The sequence below is a fragment of the Protopterus annectens genome, chromosome 7.part0 (assembly GCF_019279795.1).
Source record: "Protopterus annectens isolate FY-2018-M chromosome 7.part0, PAN1.0, whole genome shotgun sequence".
NCBI classification, from domain to species: Eukaryota; Metazoa; Chordata; order Ceratodontiformes; family Protopteridae; genus Protopterus; species Protopterus annectens.
Genome location: NC_056739.1, coordinates 161481385 through 161506635, shown reverse-complemented (window position 1 = coordinate 161506635; position 25251 = coordinate 161481385). Strand labels below are relative to the sequence as shown.

The 25251-nt window shown below is 43.7% G+C and overlaps 1 protein-coding gene across 2 annotated transcripts in view; it reads left to right on the top strand.

Moving 5' to 3' along the window:
- Positions 1–25251, top strand: part of RPLP2 (ribosomal protein lateral stalk subunit P2) — a 44528-nt gene that overhangs the window by 4115 nt on the left and 15162 nt on the right. For both annotated transcript variants that reach the window (XM_044076617.1, XM_044076618.1), the window contains exon 2: positions 12363–12486. In XM_044076617.1, coding sequence (XP_043932552.1) covers positions 12363–12486 — 124 coding nt within the window. The remainder of the gene's footprint in view (positions 1–12362; positions 12487–25251) is intronic.

The window sequence follows — 25251 nt, the reverse complement described above, 5'->3', positions numbered from 1 at the left end:
TTGAATCTCCCTGGTATAAAAATCGCTTAGCGCGGTTTTGCGCAGCACTGTTTAGCTGCGGTTAAACTATTCCATGCTCCACTAAGTCTGCACTTTCAGTTTTTCACTTGAAACACTTCAACCTAGCACTAGAAATTAGGCAATTTAAGACCGGCACTTACTAAAACTAGCACTAGCTTGCACTTCAGCCCTATACTCAAGAAGTATAAGGTTCTTTACTCCTCCAATCAGCAATACAGTCCCAACCATCTATTCAGGCATGTTCAAGGGACAGCTTCAGGTGTGCTCTCCAGTCCAGCTGGTGAATCTGGGCATCCTGAGGCAATGTTACAATTTCCTCATTTACACAGACACCCCCTCCTCCTCCCAACCAACACAAACATATGTGAGAGATGCAGCTACACAGCCAAACTGCAGGCTAAGCTCTCTCAACCCACGTCTGGATCAACCAGTCACAAGGAGAAGGGTAACACTAGCACCACATTACCAGACTCGTAGACCAGCCATAGCTGCACCAGAAAACAACTCAGAAACACGCAAAAACATACTCTGAGGCTCTAAATAAGAACCTGCCTAAACAGAGACCTCCTAAGCATACACCCAAGCAACCCCCACCCCACAACAGAAACCAGGTAACACATACGTCACAACATTAGTGTGCCAAGCAAAAACAGCCCCTAAGGCTAAATAACGCACATAACACACTAGTAATTGGTGATCCTATTATCAGGCACACAGACGTCCCACTGACTAGACTGAACAAGGAGAAGGTTACCGTTAGCTGCCTGTCGGGTGCCAGAATCCGCCACATAACACATGCACTCAGGTCACGCCACAACAAGTACAAATATGACTCTGTCATTGTACATGTTGGCGTAAATGACCTGAGACGTACCTCCCTGGACTACATGAAGAAAGATTTGGAGGGGCTCTCTGACCATGTAGCCCAGGCTGGTATGACTAACTCTGAGTAGCATCCTGCCCTCACCCAAAATGATGCCAGCATACGAAGAAAAAATGATCAGTTTCAACAATTGGTTAAACTACTGGTGTCATTCAAAGGGGATCCAGTACTTGTCAGCCTGGGACGACATGCTTGACAAGCCACGTTGCTTTGCCAGAGACTGCTTGCATCTGTTGCCCCTGGGCTTTCGAGTACTGGCCAAGACTCTTGCCACCACAGTACTGCCTTTTTTAGGTAAGGCTCAAAAGACAAACCCGCCTCCATAAACAGCAATAGTAAACAAAAACTGAGGGTAATGCTGCTCAACGCCAGAAGTCTAAACCTCAAAATGCACGCACTCAAGGCTCTCCTTAGTATGGAAGAAATTGACGTATGTGCAATGACAGAAACCTGGTTCAAGGCTCCAGAGAGCACCCCAGCACTACCAGGCTATAACTCCTACCATACCTTTAGGTCCCAAAACCAGGACCGGAACACAAAAGGAGGGTGTGTGTCCATATTCATCAAGAACACCCACACCTCCAGGTTAGTAGCACAGTACACGGATTCTGCGACCATCCAAGTACAGTTGACAGCGGGTAATTTATAGCTTGCTACATATCTCCCACCTTGTCTCAGGACCCTCACACAGCATTCCTGAGAACATTAGAAAGTATGAAGATTCTACCCAACACAGTGCTACTGGGTGACTTCAACTATCCAAACATTAACTGGAAAAACTGCTCAAACGCCCTAGCCCAATGCTTCTTTGAGTTTATAAACTCAAACGCCCTTGCACTGCTGGTCACCACTCCCACAAGAGGTGACAACATTCTGGACCTGGTCATCACCATCATGGGGGAACCTATGTTCCACACCTGAGGTAAACTCGTCATTGGTAAGATCAGATCACAAACTAATCACACTAGACATCTACATCCCAACCCCCCCCCCCCACCCCCAGTCAAGGAAATCAAGGTAAAAAACTTCTCTAAAGCCAACTTCACACTCCTCAAGACCGAGGTGGGAAGTTACAAAGCTCCCAATCAAATGGAAAATTATGACCCAATGGCAGAATCCTTTACAAGTGCATTCTATGAACATCTTCAAGAATGCATGGACCGAGCCATCCCAAGTAAAACCAAGACCAACTCCTCAAAAAAGAGGAAGCCAGTCTGGTGGACCCCGGCCATAAATAAACTTTACAACAGAAGGAGGAAACTCCTGCAAGATGGAACAAAATCCCAAAATAAAAAGGCATCTCTGATTAACATCAGTAAAAAAAACTGCGCTCCCTCATTAAATCATCCAAGGCCAACTTCGAAAGAAAAATAGCTAATGACTCTAAGGATAGCCACAAGGCCTTTAACTATGTCAAGCGTGTAGGGGCAAACTGTCAGATATGCTCAGAGCTAGTGCATAATGGCCATAAATACAGTGAACCAACCGACATTGCCAACATCCTGGCTGATAAGTTCAGTGCAAACTTCACCCCCCCCCCCCCCCGTCCACCAAAGGGGCTAGCTCCCATCCCAGAAGAATGTGACGCTCCAGATATCTGACACACAAGTAAAGACAGCCCTTGCAAAGGCCAAAAACACAGCATCAATGGGACCAGATGCTATCCCAGGGTTGCGTCTTACACAAGCTTCAAAATGAACTAACCCCCCATCTCAAATCACTATTCAAATTCAGCCTCTCTACAGGCTGTGTAGCCAAAGAATGGCGTACAGCAACAGTCGTACCACTCCACAAAGGTGATGCCACAACTGACCCTGGGAACTATCGCCCTATAAGCTTGACTAGCTTGGTCTGCAAAGCCATGGAGCTCGTTAATAGGGACATTGGGAACCTCCAGACACTGGACCCCACCCAGTTCGGCTTTAAAGGTAGATCTTGCCTCCTGAACTTGGTCGACTTCTTCGAAACAGGTCACCAAGGCCATGGATGAAGGGAAGGTGGTCCACACAGCATATCTGGACCTCGCTAAGGTGTTCGACACCATCCCACACTCAGGAATCTTAGACAAACTCACCAGCTTAAATATCAGCCCCCATGTCACGAGATGGGTTGCCAGTTGGCGAGACAGAACCCACATGGTAAGAGTGTCAGGCGCCATGTCTGACTCTAAACCAGTCACAAGCGGAGTGCCACAGGGCTCAGTCCTGGGACCCCTCCTGTTTGGTATATATTTCTCCGAAGTACAGACAAAGGCAGAGGGACTGGCTAACCAAGTTCGCAGATGACTGTAAATTGGGAGAAATAATTGACTCTCCAGCTGACACAGACAGACATCCTGGTGCCTCAAGCTAAATGCCAAAAAATGCATAGTAATCCCATTTGGGAAAAACAAAGTACCTACAAACTACCACATAGATGGCAATCCACGAAGTACAGAAGAAGTAATTAGGGACCTGGGTACCCAAGTAGATAGCATGCTCTCCTTTGATAACCACATAGCTAAAACGGTCAGGAAATCCTTCTATGTGGCACACCTGATCACAAAGGTTTCTCATTCAGATCCAAGGAGGTGATTGTGCCCCTTTACTACTCACTTATTAGGCCCATGATGGAGTACAATGCCCCATTTGGGATGTACCTCACTAGACACCTGCATCAACTAGAAAGACCACAGAAGTACCTCACTAAGAGGATTAAGGGCCTTAAACAATTACCCTATGAAGCACGACTAAAAAAGCTCCAGCTGTTCTCAGTCGCTTACCGTCTGCTCAGGTGACCTATGCCTGACCTATAGGGCCATGTCAAACCCTGAACTAATGGACATGCTTCACCTCAAAAAAAAAAAAAAAAAGATCCCTCAGAACCACTCGTTCTAGCAACTAACTTGAAACTATGTACAACAATAAACATGACATGCTGGAGGGATATATTCCTGTCCCAGCGCCTCCCCTCACTCTGGAATAGAATCCCAATCCATATTCGAGACAGCTCCTCTCTGACCCACTTCAAGAGAAATCTTGGTGAGTGGATGGGTAATCGTAAGTTCTACCCTGGCATCACTTCAGGAGCCCTGTTGACAGAGGCCCATGTTACTAACCTAATGGGGAGGCGAAAGCCATCACTCTGTGGCTAGACTTATAAATGCCCATGGGCAGATAACTTAGTACTTGCCTATGAACCTATGAACTGAGCCAGCATATTTAGATGCAGCATTGTGGTCAAGTGTTGATTCTGTTTACTGATTTCTTGCATCCTTAGTCGTGCTTTTTGTTTTGTTCTGTGACCCGAGGAAGTGATCACTGTACTAGGCAAGTGTTGATCATATGATCTGAATTACAGGGGTCTCGTTTTTCTGTTACAGTACTTGCTGCCACATGAATTTACAGTTGTTTGCATAGCTGCCCTTGGGTCCAAATAAAAAAAAATGGTAGAGGAAGAGAGGGGGGAAGAGGGGAGCTATTCAGAAAGAGCAGGTGTGCAAACAAAATTACTCATGGTCAGTGCAAGTAACCAGCACCAGGATGGAAGGAGGAAGAACCTGCTCTGCAAAAATTCATGTTTCTGGGGCCCTGTATTTTCAATTTCTCTGTTTGGCCTTGGGTGCTTATGAGAACTACAAGCTGTTGTGTAGTAGTAGTGTGACATGAGTAACACGACCACTAGAACAGTGTGCTGATTCTGTGATGAAACAAAAGTTTGTGACATCACTTCAAAGTAAAGCTTTAAGGGTACACTTTGTGTTGAGTCTTAGGGTTAAGGACAGCCATGCACACAGATGTTAACCTTTTATTGGACCATCGTAGGTTTTGCAATTAACTCGCTTTCAAGATGTCATGAGCCTTTTATTAGGGGTTCTGGTGCATGGGTTCAGCCTTCTTGCTTGCCATGATCCTTTGCCAAGTCCTGACTTAGTTCCTACATGATGCTGGTTTTATTTTTTTACAAACTTATTAAAACTGAGGTCTAGTGTGCTGGCAGGGTGTCTCATTTTCTAGGTTTTTCTTTCACTCCACAACCTGCTTGTTACTACTGGATGGCTGTGCTTTGACCTGTTCTGTGTTATGAGTGGATGTGATCTATGTCCAGATCTGTTATCCTTGCTTGTTAACAAGAAGAAAATAGGTGCAGGTCTGTGCAAGTCTTTCAACTCAAAATTCAGTCCTTAAATACAGGTTAATGTTAAATTTGCCATTATAATATTTGATTTAGGAATGTGAGCTGCTAATGCCCAGGGTTCGATTCCTTGAACCTTCATTTGTCTTCTGTGGGGGTGTGAACAAGTCGCTTAAGGGTCCTGGCTTACTCCTGGGGGGAGGGGGGGCTTGTGCCTAGTGGCTTTTCAGAGTTAACAAGTAACACTTGTCAGACTGTGGCTTGTTCTGCAGTTGTAGCCATACAACTAGAGTTGACAAGTTGTTTAGAGCTGTTTTGTCTGAAGCCTGTTACCTCCATTTTCTTGAGTGATACCACCCTCTCCCTTGAAAGCTGGCACAAGTGAATGTTTCAAGATGCCAGTGATGGGTACCTTATGAGTATAATTAGTCCTGTGAAAACACTTCAGGCTTTATTCATATCTTTTTACTGCCATAGTAAATCTTTTTTGTTTACTAGAAGTGCCATAGATGCCTGGGAAACTTTGGTTTCAAAATGTACAGTGGTCAACTCCTTTTTTTTTTTTTTTTTTTTTTACTGTTCTAGGTAAGCTTTTATGCTGTATTGATACTTTCTTTCAAATGTACAACATTGCCCCAGAAATTTGGTCCAGTAGTTTTAACCTTTGTAGAGTGCAGTGCTGGTGTACAGTGGACTGCTGGTGTACTGCATGTTCACTGACCAGTGTGAATCATTTCACTTGGTTTAGTACTTGGTCTGCACTGGTTTCTCACCTTGGAGTAACCCTTGTTTCAGTCAAATGGCTTAATGGTTACCCTTGTTCTGCTACAGGTGTCATCTTTGCCAGTGATATTTGGTGGTGCCAGGGTTGCTTTTGAGTTTCTATCATGTTTTCTGATGGCTTCTGACACACCAAACTGATTCATCCCTTGATGCTGGAAGTTCTGTATGACTTGTCCCCTTTACCTTTTGTGGTGTTCAGCAGTCTCATTGATGTAGTAGCTCGTGCTCAGTGGGTTATGTCATGCCAAGGATATGACTGTGCAGTCTCCTAATCTGTGGCTATCTACATGTCTACGCTGCTATGGCATGAGCTACCTAATGGAAAAAAACAACAGCCTAGGTGCCAGACACTTCAGTACTTTCTTGTTGCTGGGGGGGCTCTGTGCTTCAGAGGAGCAATTTCATGAGCTTTTCAGTCCCTCAGCTGTTGGGCGAGTCTGTCGTGGCACTGTTTCCTCCCGACCCTCTAACATTGCTCCTACCAAAAATAATGCACCCTGATGTTCAGAATTTTTGTACCACATGGTGTGCTGCACAGGTAACTTAACGACATGAATGGTTTATTGCAGTTTTTAGTTCCTGTAGAACAGGCAGTTTTGTCATTGGTTATAGGGACTGTTCAGGAGGGTGATGCTTCAGATAACACTGAAGAATCCCTGCTCTTATCAAGAGTCTTTTTCTGCCCCGATAGTGATTCTGATGACATTTAATCTTTTGTAGAAACAGTCTAGAACAAATATTTTTCATTGGAAACCAGTTCCTTCTAGACTAGAAAAGTATAACACTTCTGTCATGCCAGACTTGGAGGATGTCTGACTTTGCTTTCAATAATCCTGATGGTCAAGCTTCTGTACTGAAAAAGGCAGACTGTTTCCTCAGTCTAATAAATACGTTCTCATCTTGGGTCATAACAGGCAGTTTTCTTCTCCAGCTGCTAATAACTTAATGCTACCACCTTTCCTGGTAAAGATGGTAAGGCATTTTAACAGGTTTGATAATTTTTTTTCTTCCACGTTGGCATTTAGAATTTTGAGCTACAAGGCCCGATATGTTAAATTACCTGCTTAGCTGATATAGATAGGTGAAGTTTGAGATTTTAAATTCTCCTTTAAATGCGGAAATTCTGTTTTGGTCAGCTATTACTCGGGTGCTCAGTCTGAAGAGTAATTTTAATTTAAGATGGTATGAAGATTTCTTGAATCTTGCTCAGAATCTAAGTTTTCTACTTTTTTCAAAAACATGGGTTTTGAGTGGTTCAGGGGGGTTACGGATAGCACTGGGTAATCCTTCCTTTTGCCGAATTACAGTTTTAAGTAACACCAGGCCTAAAAGGTGCTTGTCACATACCCATTGGCAGAGAGTTCAGAAGCTTACTCATCCAAGCGTCAGCAGTCCCTTGCCAGGGTTTCATATCTCCTTGACTTGGATTTTCAGACCATTAGTCAAAAATCTTAATTTGTAAGCCGCGGTGGTGCAGCGGTAGCGTTGTCGCCATGCAGCAAGAGGTTCTCCCATTCGATTCTCGGCTGGGGTGCCTTCTGTGTGGAGTCTGCATGTCCTCACTGCGGTCGAGTGGCGTTCGAAAGACATGCGTAAAGGGGCGTGCCTTCGTTGAAGGTTGGGCTGGCACCTTGGCACCATAAAAATCTGCCAATCAGCGGACCAGAAAAGGTGAAAGAATTCATCAAAGATCTTAATTTCCTTCCCACTCGATATTGCTTCTTAGATGCTTTCTAGGCTGTTCTATGCAAAAGGCATTCCTAACGCATGAGAAGGTAGACATTCATCTAGGAATGTTCCTGAGATTTTCCAGTCAGTCTTGACTTCAAATTCCTGTAAAATATTCCTAACTGTTCGTGGCTGCAGTTCTCATGATTTCTTCTGCCAGTCTTCACATGAGAAAATTGGTTCATTTCTCAAAACCATGAGGACCCAATGTTCTCATCCTCTGAAGTTTCAAATTCCAGTTTTGGGATTTGTGAAGAGGTGACCGTCTTAATGGAGGGTAGATTTCATTAAGTCCAGACCCTCCCATTTCTTTCAGATCTTCTTAGTCTGTAACCATATGCAGATCTGATATTGCATAGGTGCTGTTTCTGTGGGGGTGAAAGGGCATAGTCTTTAGAACAGTGTAGACTGAGCAAAGCACATCAACTGTAGGGATGAGCCATGCTATAGAGTTTCTGGTGTCCAGGACCTTTAAAGTGGTAACAGACAATACTGCAGTGATATGGTATATAAGCAAGGGGACACCAGGTTCTACCCTCTGCATGCTGGTTTTGGTGGCCTGGGATATTGCTGTAGTTTTATTCTCCAGGCCTTCTCGTTGAGGACCCTGTCAGTTTCTTACAAATAAAAATTAAACGGTCGTCTTTCAGGAATTAATATAAATGTGGGAAACACTCAGTTGTGTTGTCTCTTCAAAATGTAGAACTAAGCGGATTCTGTTCAGACTCCTTGCAGCAGCGTCTGGAAGGTGCTTTTGTTCCCTTGGGCAGATGTTTATGCATTTCTGCCCTTTCCACTGATACCCAGGATAATTCTGAAGATTCAGAAGGACTCTCAATGTCATTGTGGTAATTCCTTTCTGTCTTGGGCAACACTGGCGGTTCTCCCTTTTCATGGATTTGGTCAGGGGCAGTTTCCACAAGCTTTTTCAATCATGCACCCCGATCTTTAACTTCTACAACTCACTGCCTGTATGATTCAATTTTATTGGCTTTTAGACACCTTTATTTAGACTACATGCAATGTGTATTAAAAGGCAAGAAGGCCTATTGGAAAATCTTGTTAGCAAATAGAAGAGGTTTTCCAGTTGTTTAATTAGGAGGTAGTACAAGATCTGGAATTATGTACCTCTGGTTCTGAATTTTTTTCCTCTGGCCTTTCTTACTTTATCTGTGTTAGTGTTTTTGACATTTCAGCATGCCTGCCCATGAGTCCTGTCTCTATGTCAGTCTTTGGTCAAATAATTTTTAAAAAGGGTTTTGTTTCTTGGGCCACACAGAAAGCAGGTGGCTCCTTCTTGGGTTCTTAGCTTTGTGCTGGAAAGGTGATCCTTGTCTAGCTTTTGAACCTGCTCATCCGAGTACAGTTCATGACTTAAAAAATTGTTGTATTCGTTTTGAAGCTCTGAGTGATGAATGAGCTGAAAGCTCTCGTGGTGGGTGAATCCTGTTTAGTATTCCATAGTAAGTCGCGTTAAGATCAAAACCCTCATTTCATACCAAAATTGGTTTCAACATTTACATTGAATCAAGTAGCCAGTCTCCCTGTTTTCTAGTCTTATAAAAAAGAACAGATTCTTGCTGTCGATGTGCAGAGGCAACTTTGGTTTTATCTTGAACCACGTCCTGTAGGATATCCGATCAGCTGTTTTATTTCCAGTGAAGGAACGAGAAGGATCAGCCAGTTTCTATACAGACCATATCTGTATGGTTGTCCCAGTCTGTTCCATTGTGAAGCCATTACAGGCAGCATCAAGGGTCATTTCCACTAGAGCCTTTTCGCTGATGGCACATTGGAAAGGGGAGATTCTAGAGGCAGCTACTTGGTCCTCTGTACTTTTACAAAAAAATACAAACTGAATTCTTTTTCTAGGCCAGGTCTGTTTGCTAGGTGCAAGAACCATTCTCCACAGACTCCTGGATCCTTATCCTTCCTCCTCCCAGGTTAGATAAGCTATGATCTATCCACTGTTCTTAGGCTACTGCAGCAGTGAGAATGATAAATGTATAACCGTTTAAGTTGTGCTTGTCATAATGATACTTGTTCAGAGACCTCACTGTTGCAGTAGTTGCACCCTCCTTTCATCTCCCTTGTTTTTCTCTGTTTTTGTGTATAGTTTATTTAGGTAGTTCAGGACTTCCCGCCCACAGAAAGAGAGAGAAGTGTTTGGTGTGTGAACTAGTTTTGTGTGCTGGGTAACTTGTGCCTTGGCTACCTAGATGATGTGTGGAGAGAGGAGCTAGAGACTTTGGAGGCAGGTTGACCATTGTATTTTTGGCATGATATAACTGAACTAGTCCGTTTAAAGTCTGAGGTTAATACAGAATTAGAAATGACAAGACGCCAAGGCTCAAACTTAATTTATTAAACAAAAACTTACTAAATAAACAACTGATAAATCATGTATAACTAATAAGTCATGTACTTACAAGCATATGCAAAAACAAAATCATCTTTACCACTGATAGGGAGACTTCATTCCTATTCAGTGCAGCTATCTGTCCAGTCAAGGCAGGGCCGACACTGGCAAAATGGCACTCTCCTCAGTTCAGGCTGATGCTGTGATCAAATCCGGATGGTTATGATTTCCATTTGAGCTTTTTATAGTCTTGAACAGGTTCAACTAATGACCTTGATCACAAACTCATGAGCTGATGGAATATTTTAGAAAATTACAGATCATTTCCTAAGTTGTAAACAAGTCTCGTAATGTCTGATCTTGTGCCTTACTTCCCTTTTCTGAAGAACAGTTAGCCCACAAAACTTGATATAGTTCCTCTTTGAAATCCCTGTATTCTGGTAAATATCTTTTAAGCTGATAACTTACAGGTCAACAAAAGTTCTGCCAGTAATCAGTGAGCAAGGCCTGCTCTTAAGCATATAATATTGTTACAATATTAGCAGCATATAGTATTGTAGCAGCATGTCAGATCAAGCAATAATCAAACATACACACACTGGTACTTGACTCGAGGCATAAAAACCAGGTAGACTGTGTAGATCCGTCACATATAACCCACTTGGTGTAGGCTACTTGTAGGAGAGGACTTTGAACATTTACTGTTTATGTTAAGTGCTGCTTCCACAACAGCAATCTCATTGCAGATGTGACCGCTTGCAGTTCTGGTATGTTCCGTTTGGCTGTTTTAAGTATATTGGTCATGTCATAGACCATGTATTTGGAGCTGCAGGTTGCTTTTTTGGCTGACTTGTGACCTTGTAGTGTTTAAAATTGTCTAAGCCTAACTTGTGGAAAACCAGCATTGTCAGTGTCTGGTCACTTTTTTTTAACCAGGAGGCAACATCCATTGCATCTTTAAAAAGATTTGGTTAGATTAATCTTTCATGTTGCTGATTGCTGCCCTAAACCAAGTCTTGGCCATTGGTTGACCATACATATCTAACGTGCCATTCTGCAAACTTGAAAATTGTGGCTAGCCCCTGACTTTTTCCCAACATTTGTTACGTATTTGCTGTGTATTTGTATAGTTATCTCTGCTTCATTGCATTTTGAATATTTTCAGCAGTGTATACAAACTGTCTTGCTCTCTCAACACTAAGATGCAGGTTGTGCAAGGTAAACTGGATTCGTCCACTTGGCGAAAGGTTTTCTTGTTGCAAGCCTTTTCTATCACAGTGGAATGTACAGCTCTGTGCTAGTGGAATGTACAGCTCTGTGCTATGTATATCGAGCTTTCTGAGATCCCGGTCTTTAATGCCTGACAAATCTGGAGCTGACGTGACTTCATTTATATTTGCCTTAGGACATCGATTTCCATTGAACAAGCTTTTTAACACTGGACCTTCTTAGTCCCCAAACCACGTATTTTATCATGTGCCATTTGTTCTTGTTAGATACTTGCTCAAGTCAGCATATTAGAACTTAAAATGGATTACTGGTAATCACTAAGTGTAGTACCTCGCTGGATGCGCAGTAGCAAATCCCGCCCCAAACATGCCTCTAGCTGCACGGACCCTGCACCCGCATGAATATTCACATTGCTGCTGCCGTGGCAAGGCAGCATCAACTGCACTTGGAGATTGCCGGATTACTTTAGGTTTACAGCTTACTTGTGTTAATAGACTTAAAGTTGCTGTTAATCTTGTTGCCTTTTATGGTCTTAAATTGTTTATAATACTTCAGACTTGCTACCTTTTAATTGCTTATTGTGTTATACGATATGTTATGTTTTCATGGTTGTGATCCATTGGTGTCCTTTCAGCACTTGGTTAAATTTAGGCCCCACTAGTGGAGTGAAGGGACAAAACCCTCACAATGACTGTCAACCCAGGTTTGATTAACAGCTCTGGCTACTGAACAGCAGGGAGGGATGTGCATGCCTTTCCTGGAGGAGGGTGTTTGTTGATGGTACTCTTGAGGGAGGCATGGTCCAGTAAGGGATGATGCTCTTGGGGGTGGCATAGTCCAGTAAGGGAAGTTACCCTGGGATGAACCAAAAAGTGTGGTGGGGCTGAGGGGGAAGAGAATTTTAAAGGATACCCCTCCCCTTTCCAGGATAGAAGCAAAGACATGCTCCCCTTGGGTGCCCTTAAGATTTGCCACTGGCCACAGTGACAAGTAAGTTGATGTAGAAGACAAGCTGGTAGCATGGCGTGGACATGACACTGGGAGCCAGGTTGGAAAATAATCCCCGGGGAGGGAATTTGGAACTGACTTTTGACTAATGCAGCTTACCTGGTAACAAAGCCATGGTGAGGTAAAAGAACTGGTAATACTTTAGAAGATATTTGCATTCACCTTTAAATTTGTTGGAGCTTTTAATTAACTTGTGCATTCACACTGAACAAATATTTATTTTTTTTTTAATACTAGAATGCGTTACGTGGCCGCTTACCTGCTTGCCACACTTGGTGGCAACTCAAGCCCTTCAGCCAAGGACATCAAGAAAATCCTTGATAGTGTTGGAATCGAAGCAGATGACACTCGTCTCAACAAGGTTAGTGTTTTCATGTCCTGTTTCATATTAAGCTGTGCAGGTTTTTGTTGACATGTTTGTCACAGTTTTAGCATGACTATTTGTTAATGGCTTGAGATTTCAGGAATTAATTGGTTATTTTTCAAATGACAGGATAAAGTTTAGGAAAGGTGACTCATTTTAATACAATAGGAAAATGAGGTGAGGTTACAGTGCCATCTTTTCTTAGTAGCCTCATTTGAAAACTGGAGTATGTGAAGTGAGGGGGGAGGGGTTCTGATAAGGACTTGTCCCAACAGTGGAAAGTGACTGTTCTCGAGTAAAGCGACTGACAGGGCAGATAGCTCCAACTCTGTGCAAATAAAAATAATTTTTGGGTGGATCATTCAAAACTGCGTTTGGGGAGGGGGATAAATAAGAAAGGAAAAGTATGGAGATCTAGTTGTTTTACTGCAGTTTTCAGAAATGTGGGGGGGGAGGTGGATCTGATTTTGAAGGGGGTAGGGAATGGATTGGTTATTACTGGGGCTAGAATACCTAAGATATTAATTACAATTGCAGTTTTGGACAGATAGCAAAAGTTGGATCTTAATAGATTATTTTGTGTATGTGTTGGGGAAGGGACAGCACCTAACAGACTTGGTTCCAGAGATGAGTACTGGTGAGAGGGGCATGATTTCCTATGGTTAAGCATGGTGGAAATATGTTTATAGACAAAAGTAGTGCAGCATAATGGAGCAGATTTAAAAAAGGTAAGCACGTCTACTGCCAAGAGTGGAGGGGGCTACGTTTTATAGCAGGTCTATGCAGCATACTTATTAATTGCTAGTCACAAGGTAGTTTTGCATTTTTGTTCTGTGTGGAATAAGTTTTAATACTGAATGTCTTTCTCGGTTCATAGGTAGGTACTAGGCTATTGGCCCTAGGGCCTATATAAACCTAGCCAAAGGTACCCTGGCTTTCGCCACCCAAGAAAATTATTTTCCTGTGCCACTGTCGAGCAGAGCCACAGAAGTGATCCCTGTGGTGAATTTCCTATCTCCCATCCAATCATCAAGATTTTTCTTGGAACAGTGCTAATGAGGAGCTTTGTTTGAGATATATATATATATATATATATATATATATATATATATATATATATATATATATATATATATAGGTAGTTTGTTCCAGAGTATTGGAAGTCTCTGGGACTGGAATCTATCCCTCCAGCATGTTCTGTTTATTGTGGTGACGAGGTTTAGGTCTGTAGAATGTGTGTAGCTCTTAGGGATTGGGATTTCTTTAAGTGGAGCATGTCTAAAAGCTCTGGGTTTGACATAGCCTTGTGTGTTAGGCAGAGATTGCCTCTGAGTAGGCGATATGCAACAGAGTAAAGCTGCAGTTTTTTGAGACTGTCTGCATAGGGCATCTCTTTGAGGCCGGTAATCCTCTTTGTGAGGTATTTCTGTGGCCTTTCCAGTTGTAGATGTCTTGTGAGGTACATACCAAAAGGGCCATTGTACTCCTACAATGGGTCTGAGTGATGAGTAGAGGGGAACAATGACCTCTTTTTTCCTGGATGAGAAGCCTTTTGTTTTGTAGAGAACTCAGCACAGCTCCTCGTGGTATCCAAAAGAGTTCCTAGAGCAACAGAGGACAGAAAAAGCAACTTTCCAGATTTTAAGTATTTTTTCTTGCATTTTTCGACCATTTGTGTTATTTGACGACTGTTTCTGTCTATTTTATAGTGGTATTACCTGTTTTTCCTGTTTTTATAAGCTTTAATTGTTGGTTGCACTTCTTAGTTTAAGTTTGATTAAAAGTTAAACTACAGGCTAATGCACTCAAGTGTACTAGCTTTTGATAGCATTTAATCGAAAAGCAAAGCATTTATTGTGTTTTCTGTTCTGTCTGTGAAAAAAACTTAAAAAAACTATTCTTGTTCTCCTAACTTTCCTGGCTAGTTTGTTCCAGTGATCAGATTTTGCTGATCCCTGGGCTTTGTCTTGGTTCCTGTACTTCTCCATTTTCTTTGTTTGGTCAGGGGGAAGTTTCTTTACTCACCAGTGGGAGTGGGGAGTACTGAGCTGCCTGTTTGTCCTCAGAGGAGTGGTTTAAGACAGTGTAGTTCAGTGGCCATTTTGGGTAATTTCCTGCCTTTTCCAGCCCCCTGCTATAAAGCACGCTTTAGCGTGGAGTTGCCACTAGAGCAGCATCGGGCAGAGCCGGTTTAACAACTTTTTCTGGCTCCATAAAGTCTGTTCTTCATTTTTTCCCTTAGAACTGCTCTACTAGTAACCTAAACAGTATATCCTTTGACTAAAAAGCGCAGCACTTGTTCCTAAAAGGTTTTTTTTTTTTCTCAAAAAAAAAAAAAAAAAAGAGCTCGGCACTTGTCACTTCTATATTATACAAAGTCCCTCACTTGCGAAACCCCCCCAGGAGTACTCACTTCCTTACTAAGTCCTCTCTTATTCAGTCTCATACCTAATTTCTTAATTTTTCTAGCATGTCGAAGGGCCAGATGCTGGCGTCCTCTCCTGCCCAGTTGGTGAATCTGGGAATATTGAGGCAATGTTACAATTGCCTCATGTACACAGACAACCCTCTCCTCCTCCCACATAACACAAATACTTGCGAGAGATGCAGCTATTGAGCCAAACTGGAGGCTGAGCTCTCAACTCAGGACTGGCAAGACCAGACAGGAGGAGAAGGCAACTACACACACCACAAAACCAGCCTCACATAATGCTACCACACCACTGAATCAAACACATAAACACACAAAGACATACTCGGAGGCTCTGAGTAAAAATTTACCTAAACAGCAGAGGCCTCCAAAGCAGACACCCAAACAACTGCTACCTCAAGACACCCCACAAGCAACACACAAACCACAAAATCAGTGTGCAAAGCAGTCACAGCCCTTAAAGCCAAATACAGCACCAAACATACTTGTCATAGGTGACTCCATAGTCAGACACACTGACGTCCCACTCACCAGGCTGAACAAGGAGAGGGTCACAGTAAGCTGCCTATCGGGCGCTAGAATCCGCCACATAACACAAGCACTCTGGTCACTCCATGGCAAGTACAAATATGACAGTCATTGTCCATGCTGGTGTGAACGTCCTGAGACGTACCTCCCTGGACTACATGAAAAGAGACATAGAAGAGCTCTCTGATTATGTAGCCCAGGCAGGTATGACCCTGACCCTGAGCAGTATCCTTCCTTCACCAAGAATGATGCCACAATATAGAGACAAAATGATCAGCTTTAACAATTGGCTTAATGTCTGGTGTCATTCAAAGGGGATCCAGTGTCTGTCTGCCTGGGATGACATGCTTGACAAGCCACGCTGCTTCACAAGGGACGGCTTGCAGCTGTCACCCCTGGGATTCCGGATATTGGCTAAGGCTCTTGCCACCTCCATAGTGCCTTTTTTAGGCAAGGCTCAAATTCTAAACGTACCACCCTAGAAAACAAAAATGGGAAGAAACTGAGGGTAATGCTGCTCAATGCCAGAAGTCTAAATCTCAAAATGCACGCACTCGAGGCCCTTCTCAGTATGGAGAACATCGATATCTGTGCTGTAACTGAAACCTGGTTCAAGGCTCCTGAGAGCACCCCGGCACTATTAGGTTTTACCTCATATCATGCGTTCCGGCCCCAAAACCCGGACCACACCACAAAAGGAGGGGGTGTATCCGTATTCATAAAGGATACCCACACCTCCAGGTTGGTGGCAACGCACGAAGCTTCGGGAAACGATCCATTTGCAACTAACCATAGGCAAAACTGCTCTACAAATTGTAGCATGCTACAGGCCACCCTCTCAAACTCAGGAACCCCACACAGCCTTCCTGAAGACACTGGAGGGTATAAATGTATCTCCAAACACCATCATATTGGGTGACTTCAACTACCCGAATATAGACTTGGGAACATTACTCAAGCCCTAACTTTCTAGCCCAACGGTTCCTGGAGTTCATAAATTCAAATGCCATGGAACAGCTAGTCACTGTTCCCACGAGAGGAGAAAATATACTAGATCTCATTATCACAAACATGGGAACAAAATGCTCCACACCGGAAGTATATCCCTCATTGGTGAGATCTGATCATAAACTAATCTCACTGGAAATCCACATCCCGCCCCCACCCCAAACAAAAAAGACCACAGTGAAGAACTTCTCTAAAGCAAACTTCACACTACTCAAGGCTGGTGTGGTATCCTTCAAGGCCCCTGAGCCAGTGGAAACCACAACCCAAGCTGCGGAAGCCCTTACAATTGCCTTCTATGAACACCTCCAGGACTGCATGGATCAGGCAATCCCAAATAAAACCAAGACTCTTTCCACAAAGGGCAAATGTCCAGTCTGGTGGACCCCAGTCATTAACAAACTTTACGATAAGAGGAGAAAGCTATTACATGATAGAACAAAATCCATAAAAGGGAAGTCACCCTTGATCATTATTAGTAAAAAAAAATACGAGCACTCATAAAATCAACTAAGGCCAATTTTGAGAGAAAAATTGCCATGGATTCAAAGGACAATCATAAGGCCTTTTTCAGCTATGTTAGGAACCTGGATGGAAACTCCCAGATATGCTCAGAATTAGTCCAAAATGATACAAAAATCACTGAACCCACAGACATTGCCAACATACTGGCAGACAGGTTCAGTGCAAACTTCACCCCCCTCTCCTCCCCTAAAGGAGAGATAACTATCCCAGCGGAGTGTAGCCTCCCAGACATCTCAAATGCGCAGGTGAAAGCTGCTCTCTAAAGCTAAAAACACAGCATCAATGGGACCGGATTGTGTCCCCGGCTGTGTGCTACGCGAGCTAAATGAGGAATTAAACCCGCACATAAAGCAGCTGTTTAATCTCAGCCTCACCACAGGATACGTGCCCAAGGAGTGGCGTACGGCAAATGTGGTCCCACTCCACAAAGGTGGTGCCTCTACGGACCCTGGTAATTACCGCCCCATAAGCTTAACAACTCTAGTCTGCAAAGCTATGGAGAGGATCATAATGGAGCTCATAAACAAAGATATAGGGGACTTGCAGACATTGGACCCGACCCAGTTTGGCTTCGTCAAGGGCAGATCATACCTTTTGAACTTGGTCGACTTCTTCGAAACAGTCACCAAGGCCATTGATGAGGGTAAGGCAGTCCATACAGCCTACCTTGACCTTGCAAAGGCTTTCGACACAATACCCCACTCGGGTATTGTAGAAAAACATACCAGCTTAAATGTAAACCCATATGTCACAAGATGGGTTGCAAATTGGCTTAAGGACAGAACCCACAGGGTTAGAGTTGCTGGCGCTATGTCAGACTCCAAGCCGGTCACAAGTTGGGCTCGGTCCTTGGCCCCCTATTGTTCGGCATCTACTTCTCAGAAGTACAGGCCAACATGGGAGGACTTTGGCTGACAAAGTTTGCAGACTACTGCAAACTGGGCGCCATAGTGGAAAGTGCATCGGACACGGATATCCTTCAGAAGGGACTCACTGAAACAGATAGCTGGTGCCAGAGCCATGGCCTGAAGTTAAATGCCAAAAAATGTATAGTCATACCCTTTGGGAAAAACAAGGTAACCCCAAGCTACTATATAGGTGGCAATCCACTAAGCACAGAAGAGGTTATCGGGGACCTGGGAACCCAGGTTGACAGTGGCCTTTCTTTTGACACTCACATTGCTAAAGTGGTTAGAAAGACCTTCTACATTGCCCACCTGATCATGAAGGGATTCACATCCAGATCTAGTGAAGTCATTGTTCCCCTGTACTCTTCACTTATCAGACCAATGATAGAGTACAATGCCCCATTCGGGATGTATCTCACCCGACATCTGCAGCAGTTGGAGAGACCCCAAAAGTTCCTCACCAAAAGGATAAAGGGACTCCAAAATCTGTCATATGCTGCCAGATTGAAGAAACTCCAGCTCTATTCAGTCGCATACCGTCTGCTCAGAGGTGACATGTGCCTGACATACAAGGCCATGTCCAACCCGGAATTAATGGACATGTTCCACCTCAAAACATCCAAATCCACCAAAACCACTAGAGCAAGCGACTTAAACCTTAGCACGGATATAAATAGGACGTGCTGGAGGGATAGATTTATCACTCAGGCTCCCTATGCTGTGGAATAAAATCCCGGTCCATGTGAGGCAGAGCACCTCGTTGGCTCTGTTCAAGAGAAATCTTGACCTCTGGATGGGAGATCGTAGGTTTACCCCGGGAATCATCTCTGTCACTGCTGGACAGAGGCACAACAAACTAGTGGGCACAGTATTTTTTCATATAAGAGGTGGCGTAAGCCACAAAACTTTGGGCTAGGCTTATAAATGCCTTAGGGCGGAGAGCCTAGTATAAACCTATGAACCTATGAGGTGTGCCACATAGAAGGATTTCCTGACTACTGTGGCGATGTGATTATCAAAGGAGAGACTACTGTCCACCTGTGTCCCAAGGTCTCTTATCACACTTTCGGTGTTAAGTAGACTACCACCTATGTGTGGGTAGTTCATGGGTACTGAGTTTTTACCAAAAGGAATGACAATGCACTTTTTGGCATTGAGCTTGAGGCCATGGCTTTGACACCAGGCATCTGTGTCAGCAAGGCCCTTTTGTAGGATGTCCACATCTTTTGGAGTTTTGATTATGGCTCCTAGTTCTGCAGTCATCTGCGAACTTCGTTAGCCAAAAGACCTTCTGTGTTGGCCTGTACTTCAGAGAAGTAGATGCCAAACAGGAGAGGACCCAGGACTGAACCCTGCGGTACTCCACTTGTCACTGGTCTGAAGCTGGATTTGGAGTCTGCTACTTTCACAGTGTGGGTTCTGTCAGTGAGCCAGTTGGCAATCCATCTTGTGACATAAGGATTTATACCTAGTTTAGTGAGTTTATCTATAATTCCACAGTGGGGGATGGTGTCAAAAGCCTTGGCGAGATCTAGATAGGCTGTGTGAACCACCTTACTCTCATCTACGGCTTTGGTGACTGCTTCAAAGAAGTCCATCAGGTTTGGGAGACATGATCTGCCTTTTACAAACCCGAACTGGGTGGGGTCCTGAGTTTGGAGATTACCAATGTCATTGTTTATAAGTTCCATGATACGCTCCGTAGCCTTGCAGACCAGGCTCGTTAGGCTAATGGGGCGGTAGTTTCCAGGGTCTGTGGTGGCTCCCCCTTTGTGGAGTGGGATAACTGTCGCTGTGCGCCATTCAGTAGTGGGCACACAGCCTGAGGTGAGGCTATGATTGAACATGGTAGGTATCAGCCCGACGCTTGATAGTGCGTTTATTGAACCTAGCGCAAAACCGACAACCAGGGACGTCGTGGTCTGGGCCTAGGCAAGGAATACAATAAGAATGAAAATCCTTAGGAGGTATTTGCTTCCCACGAAAAATACAATTATTAACTTTGACATCGGTCTGAGGCGAGAAAAGTTTCCCCGACGGGGTACTTAGCTTTATAGAAGACTTCGGCTGAAATTCTGTTCAGAAATCTCAGGAGCTGGCCGACCGGCACTTGCGAACTGCTTCTGCTTCGGGCACCGCGCGGCAAGAAAGACTGAAGAAAATGGCGTCGGCTGCCTCTTTTATACCCCTGCCGCTCTGACGTCAGGGAAGAAGCGATGACAACAGACGCCGGACCAAGGCTTTGGAATTCTGGCAGATCATGGGACCTGACGGGATAACCCAAGTGTGATGACTGCAGCAGCATAGCACGATGAACATCTTTGCATTCTTCTGGTATAGAGATGGGTCCTTTAGGGGATGACAGAGGGGTAAAGTTAGCACTGAACCTGTCTGCCAGGATGTTGGCAATATCTGTTGGTTCTGTATATTTAGTGCCATTCTGCTGTAACTCGGAGCAGATCTGAGTATTGCCACTGAGATTCTTGACATAGCTATAGAATGCTTTGTGGTTGTCTTTAGTCAGTAGCGATTTTGTTTTCATAACTAGCTTTGGAGGATTTTGTGAGGGATCTCCGCTTCTTACTGAAGTGACCAGGGAGTTTCTCCAATCATGGGATTTTACTCTTTTTTTGCAACAGTTTCTCTCTTCTGTTGTAGAGTTTGTTTATGGCAGGGGACCACCAGATTGGCTTCCTTTTTTTGGAGGATAGTATCTTGGTTCTGTTAGGGGTTGCACGATCCATGCACTCATGTAAGTGCATTTGTGTAGGATTCAGCAGTCGTACCTCTATTGTCCGTCAGCATGGGTGTCGTGAAGTTGGCTTTGGAGAAATTTTTTACTGTGGTTTCCCTAATGGGGGGTGGGGGAGGAATGTGGATGTCTAGGGTGATTAGCTTATGGTCAGATCTGACCAATGAGGAATTGACCTCTGGTGTGGAGCAACGGTTGCCCATGTTGGTAACCAGGTCTAGAATATTGCTGCCCGTGTTGGGGGGTGTGGATAAGTTGATCCATGGCATTGGAATTTATGAATTCCAGAAAACGTTGAGCACAAGAGTTGGTACATGAGTAGTTTTCCCAGTTAATGGTAGGGTAGTTGAAATTGCCCATTATTAGGGTGTTAGGTTGTACCCTAATATTTTCCAGTGTATTAAGAAATGAGGAATGGGAATCCTGGGGCTTGGTGGGGGATCTGTAGCAAGCTACAATTTGGATTTGCGGTCTTGCCCAGAGTTAGTTGCACTTGGATAATCTCGGATGCATTATGCTGAACAACTAGCCTGGAGGTGTGGATATCCCTAATGAATATGGACACGCCTCTGCCTTTAGTGTTTCGGTCCAGGTAAGGTGGCCGAAAGGTGTGGTATGAATTATAGCCTGGTAATGCAGGGGTACTCTCTGGAGCCTTGAACCAGGTCTCTGTCACTGCACAGATGTCGATGTTCTCCATTTTGAGTGCCTCGAGAGAGTGCATTTTGAAGTTTAGACTTCTATCGTTGAATAGCAATACCCTCAGATTCTTCTTGCCTGTACCTGTTAGGGTGGTGAATTTGTCATTTGAACCTGCACAGTTTTTATTTTCGGGTAGCTTGTGAATTTTGTTGCTTTAGGTAAAAGTTTGCTTGCTGTTTTTGGCTGCTCACCTTGCAGTATCAGAAGCAGTTAATTGTGGCAAGTGAAATATCCTAGCGTAATTTCTTGGATTTGAAGATTTTTTTGGTGTAACATGCCCATTTATACTTGGAACTGGCTGTCTAAACTTTATACTTGTAAATTAACAGGTGTGTATCCAGGTGGTAGTGTTTGAGTGCCTTTCCCTAATTGAGTTTGCTTTTGGCTGTCCTTAGGACATTTGGTCAAAGTTTTTTTTAATTACTGGCTGAATTGGCGTCTACGTGAAGAAAATCTTGACTAGTCTGTACCGTTGAAACTTCTGTGGCTTTTTTGCAATTTTAAGATGTCTTCTACATTGAGGTAAATGTATGTCGTACACTAAAGGGGATTTTGTAGTGTGTCCTAGTGAAAAGGTGTTCAGAAGCCCTGTCAAGATGAGTTGTATTTTCATAGGTATGTACTAGGCTATTAGCCCTAGGGCCTATATAAACCTAGCCAAAAAGGTACCCTGGCTTTTGCCACCCAAGAAAATTATTTTCCTGTGCCCCTGTCGAGCAGTGTCACAGAAGTGATCCCTGGGGTAAATTTCCTATTTCCCATCCAATCAAGATTTTTCTTGAAGAGTGCTAATGAGGAGCTCTGTTTGACATAGGTAGTCTGCTCCAGAGTATGGGAAGTCTCTGGGGCAGGAATCTATCCCTCCAGCATGTTCTGTTTGTTGTGGTGACGAGGTTTAGGTCCCTAGAGCGTGTAGCTCGGAGGGATTGGGATTTCTTTAAGTGGAGCATGTCCAACAGCTCTGGGTTTGACATAGCTTTGTACGTTGGGCAGAGGTTGCCTCTGAGTAGGCGATATGAGATGGAGTAAAGCTGGAGTTTTTTGAGACTGTCTGCGTAGGGCATCTGTTTGAGGCCAGTAATCCTCTGTGTGGTATTTCTGTGGCCTTTCCAGTTGATGTCTTGAGGTACATACCAAAAGGGGCGTTGTACTCTATAATGGATCTAACGAGTGATGCGTGGAGGGAACAATGACCTCTTTTTTTCTGTGATGAGGTGAGCCACGTAGGATTTCCTTACCATTGTGGCGATGTGATTATCAAAAGAGAGACTACTTGTCCACCTGTGTCCCAAGGTCTCTTATCACACTTTAGGCGTTAAGTAGACTACCACTTATGTGGTAGTTCATGGGTACAGAGTTTTAATCAAAGGGGTTGACAATACTCTTTTTGGCATTGGATCTTCAGGCCATGGCTTTGACACCAGGCAATTGTCTCAGTGAGGCCCTTTTGTAGTATGTCCACATCGTTAGGAGTTTAGATTATGGCTCCTAGGTTGCAGTCATCTGCAAACTTTTTTAGCCAAAGACCTTCTGTGTTAGCCTGTACTTCAGAGAAATAGATGCCAAACAGGAGAGGACCCAGGACTGAACCCTGTGGTGCTCCAGTTGTCACTGGTATGAAGTCGGATTTGGAGTCTGCTACTTTCACGGTGTGGATTCTGTCCCATGAGCCAGTTGGCATCCCATCTTGTGACATGGGGATTTATACCTATTTTAGTGAGTTTATCTGTAATTCCAGAGTGGGGGATGGTGTTGAAAGCCTTGGTGAGGTCTAGATAAGCTGTGTGAACCACCTTACCCTCATCTATGGCTTTGGTGACTGCTTCAAAGAAGTCAGTCAGGTTTAGGAGACATGATCTGCCTTTTACAAACCCGAACTGGATAGGGTCCAGAGTTTGGAGATTACCAATGTCTTTGAGTTCCATGATACTTTCCATGGCCTTGCAGACCAGGCTCGTCAGGCTAATGGGGCGGTATTTCCCGGGGTCTGTCGTGGCTCCCCCTTTGTAGAGTGGGATAACCGTCGTGGTGCGCCATTCGGTGGGCACAAAGCCTGAGGTGAGGCTATGATTGAACATGGTATTTAGGTAGGGGTGCCAGTTTATTTTAATGGTACAGGCATGAGACTCTTGGATAACATATCAATTGGCTAGGTAAAACTTCATGATCATCTTTCTTTAGGAACTATTTTTGATGCAGGCAGTAAAAAGGGGTCACTTTGTAGTACAAATTAGGATTAGGGGTTCCTGGGGTCTGCATCTCCCATGGATGGTAGGTAATGCCTGTAAGTACTTCCCTTGCCTGTCCTGATACTTAGGAATTGGAGCTGCCTTCTCTCCATTCTCTTTTAAAGAAGGTGAAAATAGGTAAAGGAAAGAATTGCTAAATTTCTGGAATTGGAAAATCATTTCTTCAGATTTGTGGATGAAGTGACAATGAGAAGGAATTACAAACCTGACTTTTCAGCCATTCACTTTTTCTGTACAGTATTAGCCCCTTGTTAGTTTTGAGATTGTCAAAATGTGTTTATACAGTCTGCATTCAGTAGCCTGAAGGTTGTGTAATTTGAAAAATGGGCAGCCCCTGTCTGGATCCTGCATTTCAGATGCTGTAAGATAACCTGGTAGTACAATTTACAGCCACTGCTGTAACAAGGGCTAATGTGCATTAGGTGTCTGACACACTGTGTTTGATCATGGTCATTAAACTATACAAAGCAAAATATGCAGCCCTAAGTACCCGATGTGTGTTATGGGGAGGGCAGTGAACATTACCTGCTGTTGCACAAAGTGTGTGTTTTTTGAGAGGAAGTGGGATTTGTCATTCAAAAATCTTGACTTTGAGGCCTTGTGTGTGAGAATGTAATCTGGTATTTCTCTCTACTGCTAGTGAATGATTCTTAGTTACCCCATGGGTAGAGACGGACATGAAGGTGTATATCTTCTGTTGTGGTTCTATTTGTTTTTAACTGGGTTAGAGGGCTGAGTCACAAGGCCCAACTTCTTTTTGGAAGGAAAGGTTGGGGGGTGGAGGGCATATTGAGACACATTTTGGATCACACTGTCTCCATGCATATCCTTTGGTTCTTATGTTGTAGTAAATGGTCACTAAAATGTGTTCCTTCAGCCTTGGACATTGGAGGTGTAAGCATTGAAAGCTGACAGACAGCTGTGCAGGTCTTTCCTTACTGCAACATGATTTTGCAGATATGTAATCTCTTTGGATGTTGTAGCGGACATCACTAATGGGGTGATGGTGTATAAACCTTTAAATGGCTGTTTTTTTGCAGATGTCTGCTGCTAAAGCAGATTGCAGTAATGGGTCTGTGTATGGGTCTGTCTAAAGGCTCTGAGCATGCTTTTGCCAGCTATAAGAATGCTATAAAGATTCCTTGTGTCGGTAGGAAGAGCTTGTTCTTTCAATTTTGAGGGGGAAATGTTTTACAGGGCAAAGTTGCTGCTTCTTTACTTTCAGTCCCAGTTTTTATTCTAACTCGCTTTTGTAGCGTTGCTTTTACTTATTTTGCTAACGTGCTTTGTTCCACTGAATTTTTCTTTCCATGCTGTTGGTATTCACTTCGCTTGCTGGCCCTGGATTTAAAAAACAGCAGCTTTTTTTTTAACAGCATTGTATTGTACACGGGTTCTGAACCTCTGTTTTATAGATGGATGAACAGAAGCTGCAAGAACTGGGTTAAGTGGTAGCACTTCAGCTAAAATTCTGTCTAATAATTGCATTTAACTGCATTACAATGAAATTGAGTAGTGAAAAGGAATGCACGGTGGTTTAAAAGATGAGCTTTTAATTGGACTATATTTTGAGGAGTTCTGGAATGTCTGGGTTAAAAAGGTGCTGATGTTCATGGGCTAGTTTTCAAATACTTGCATCACAAAACTTTGATTTATGGGATC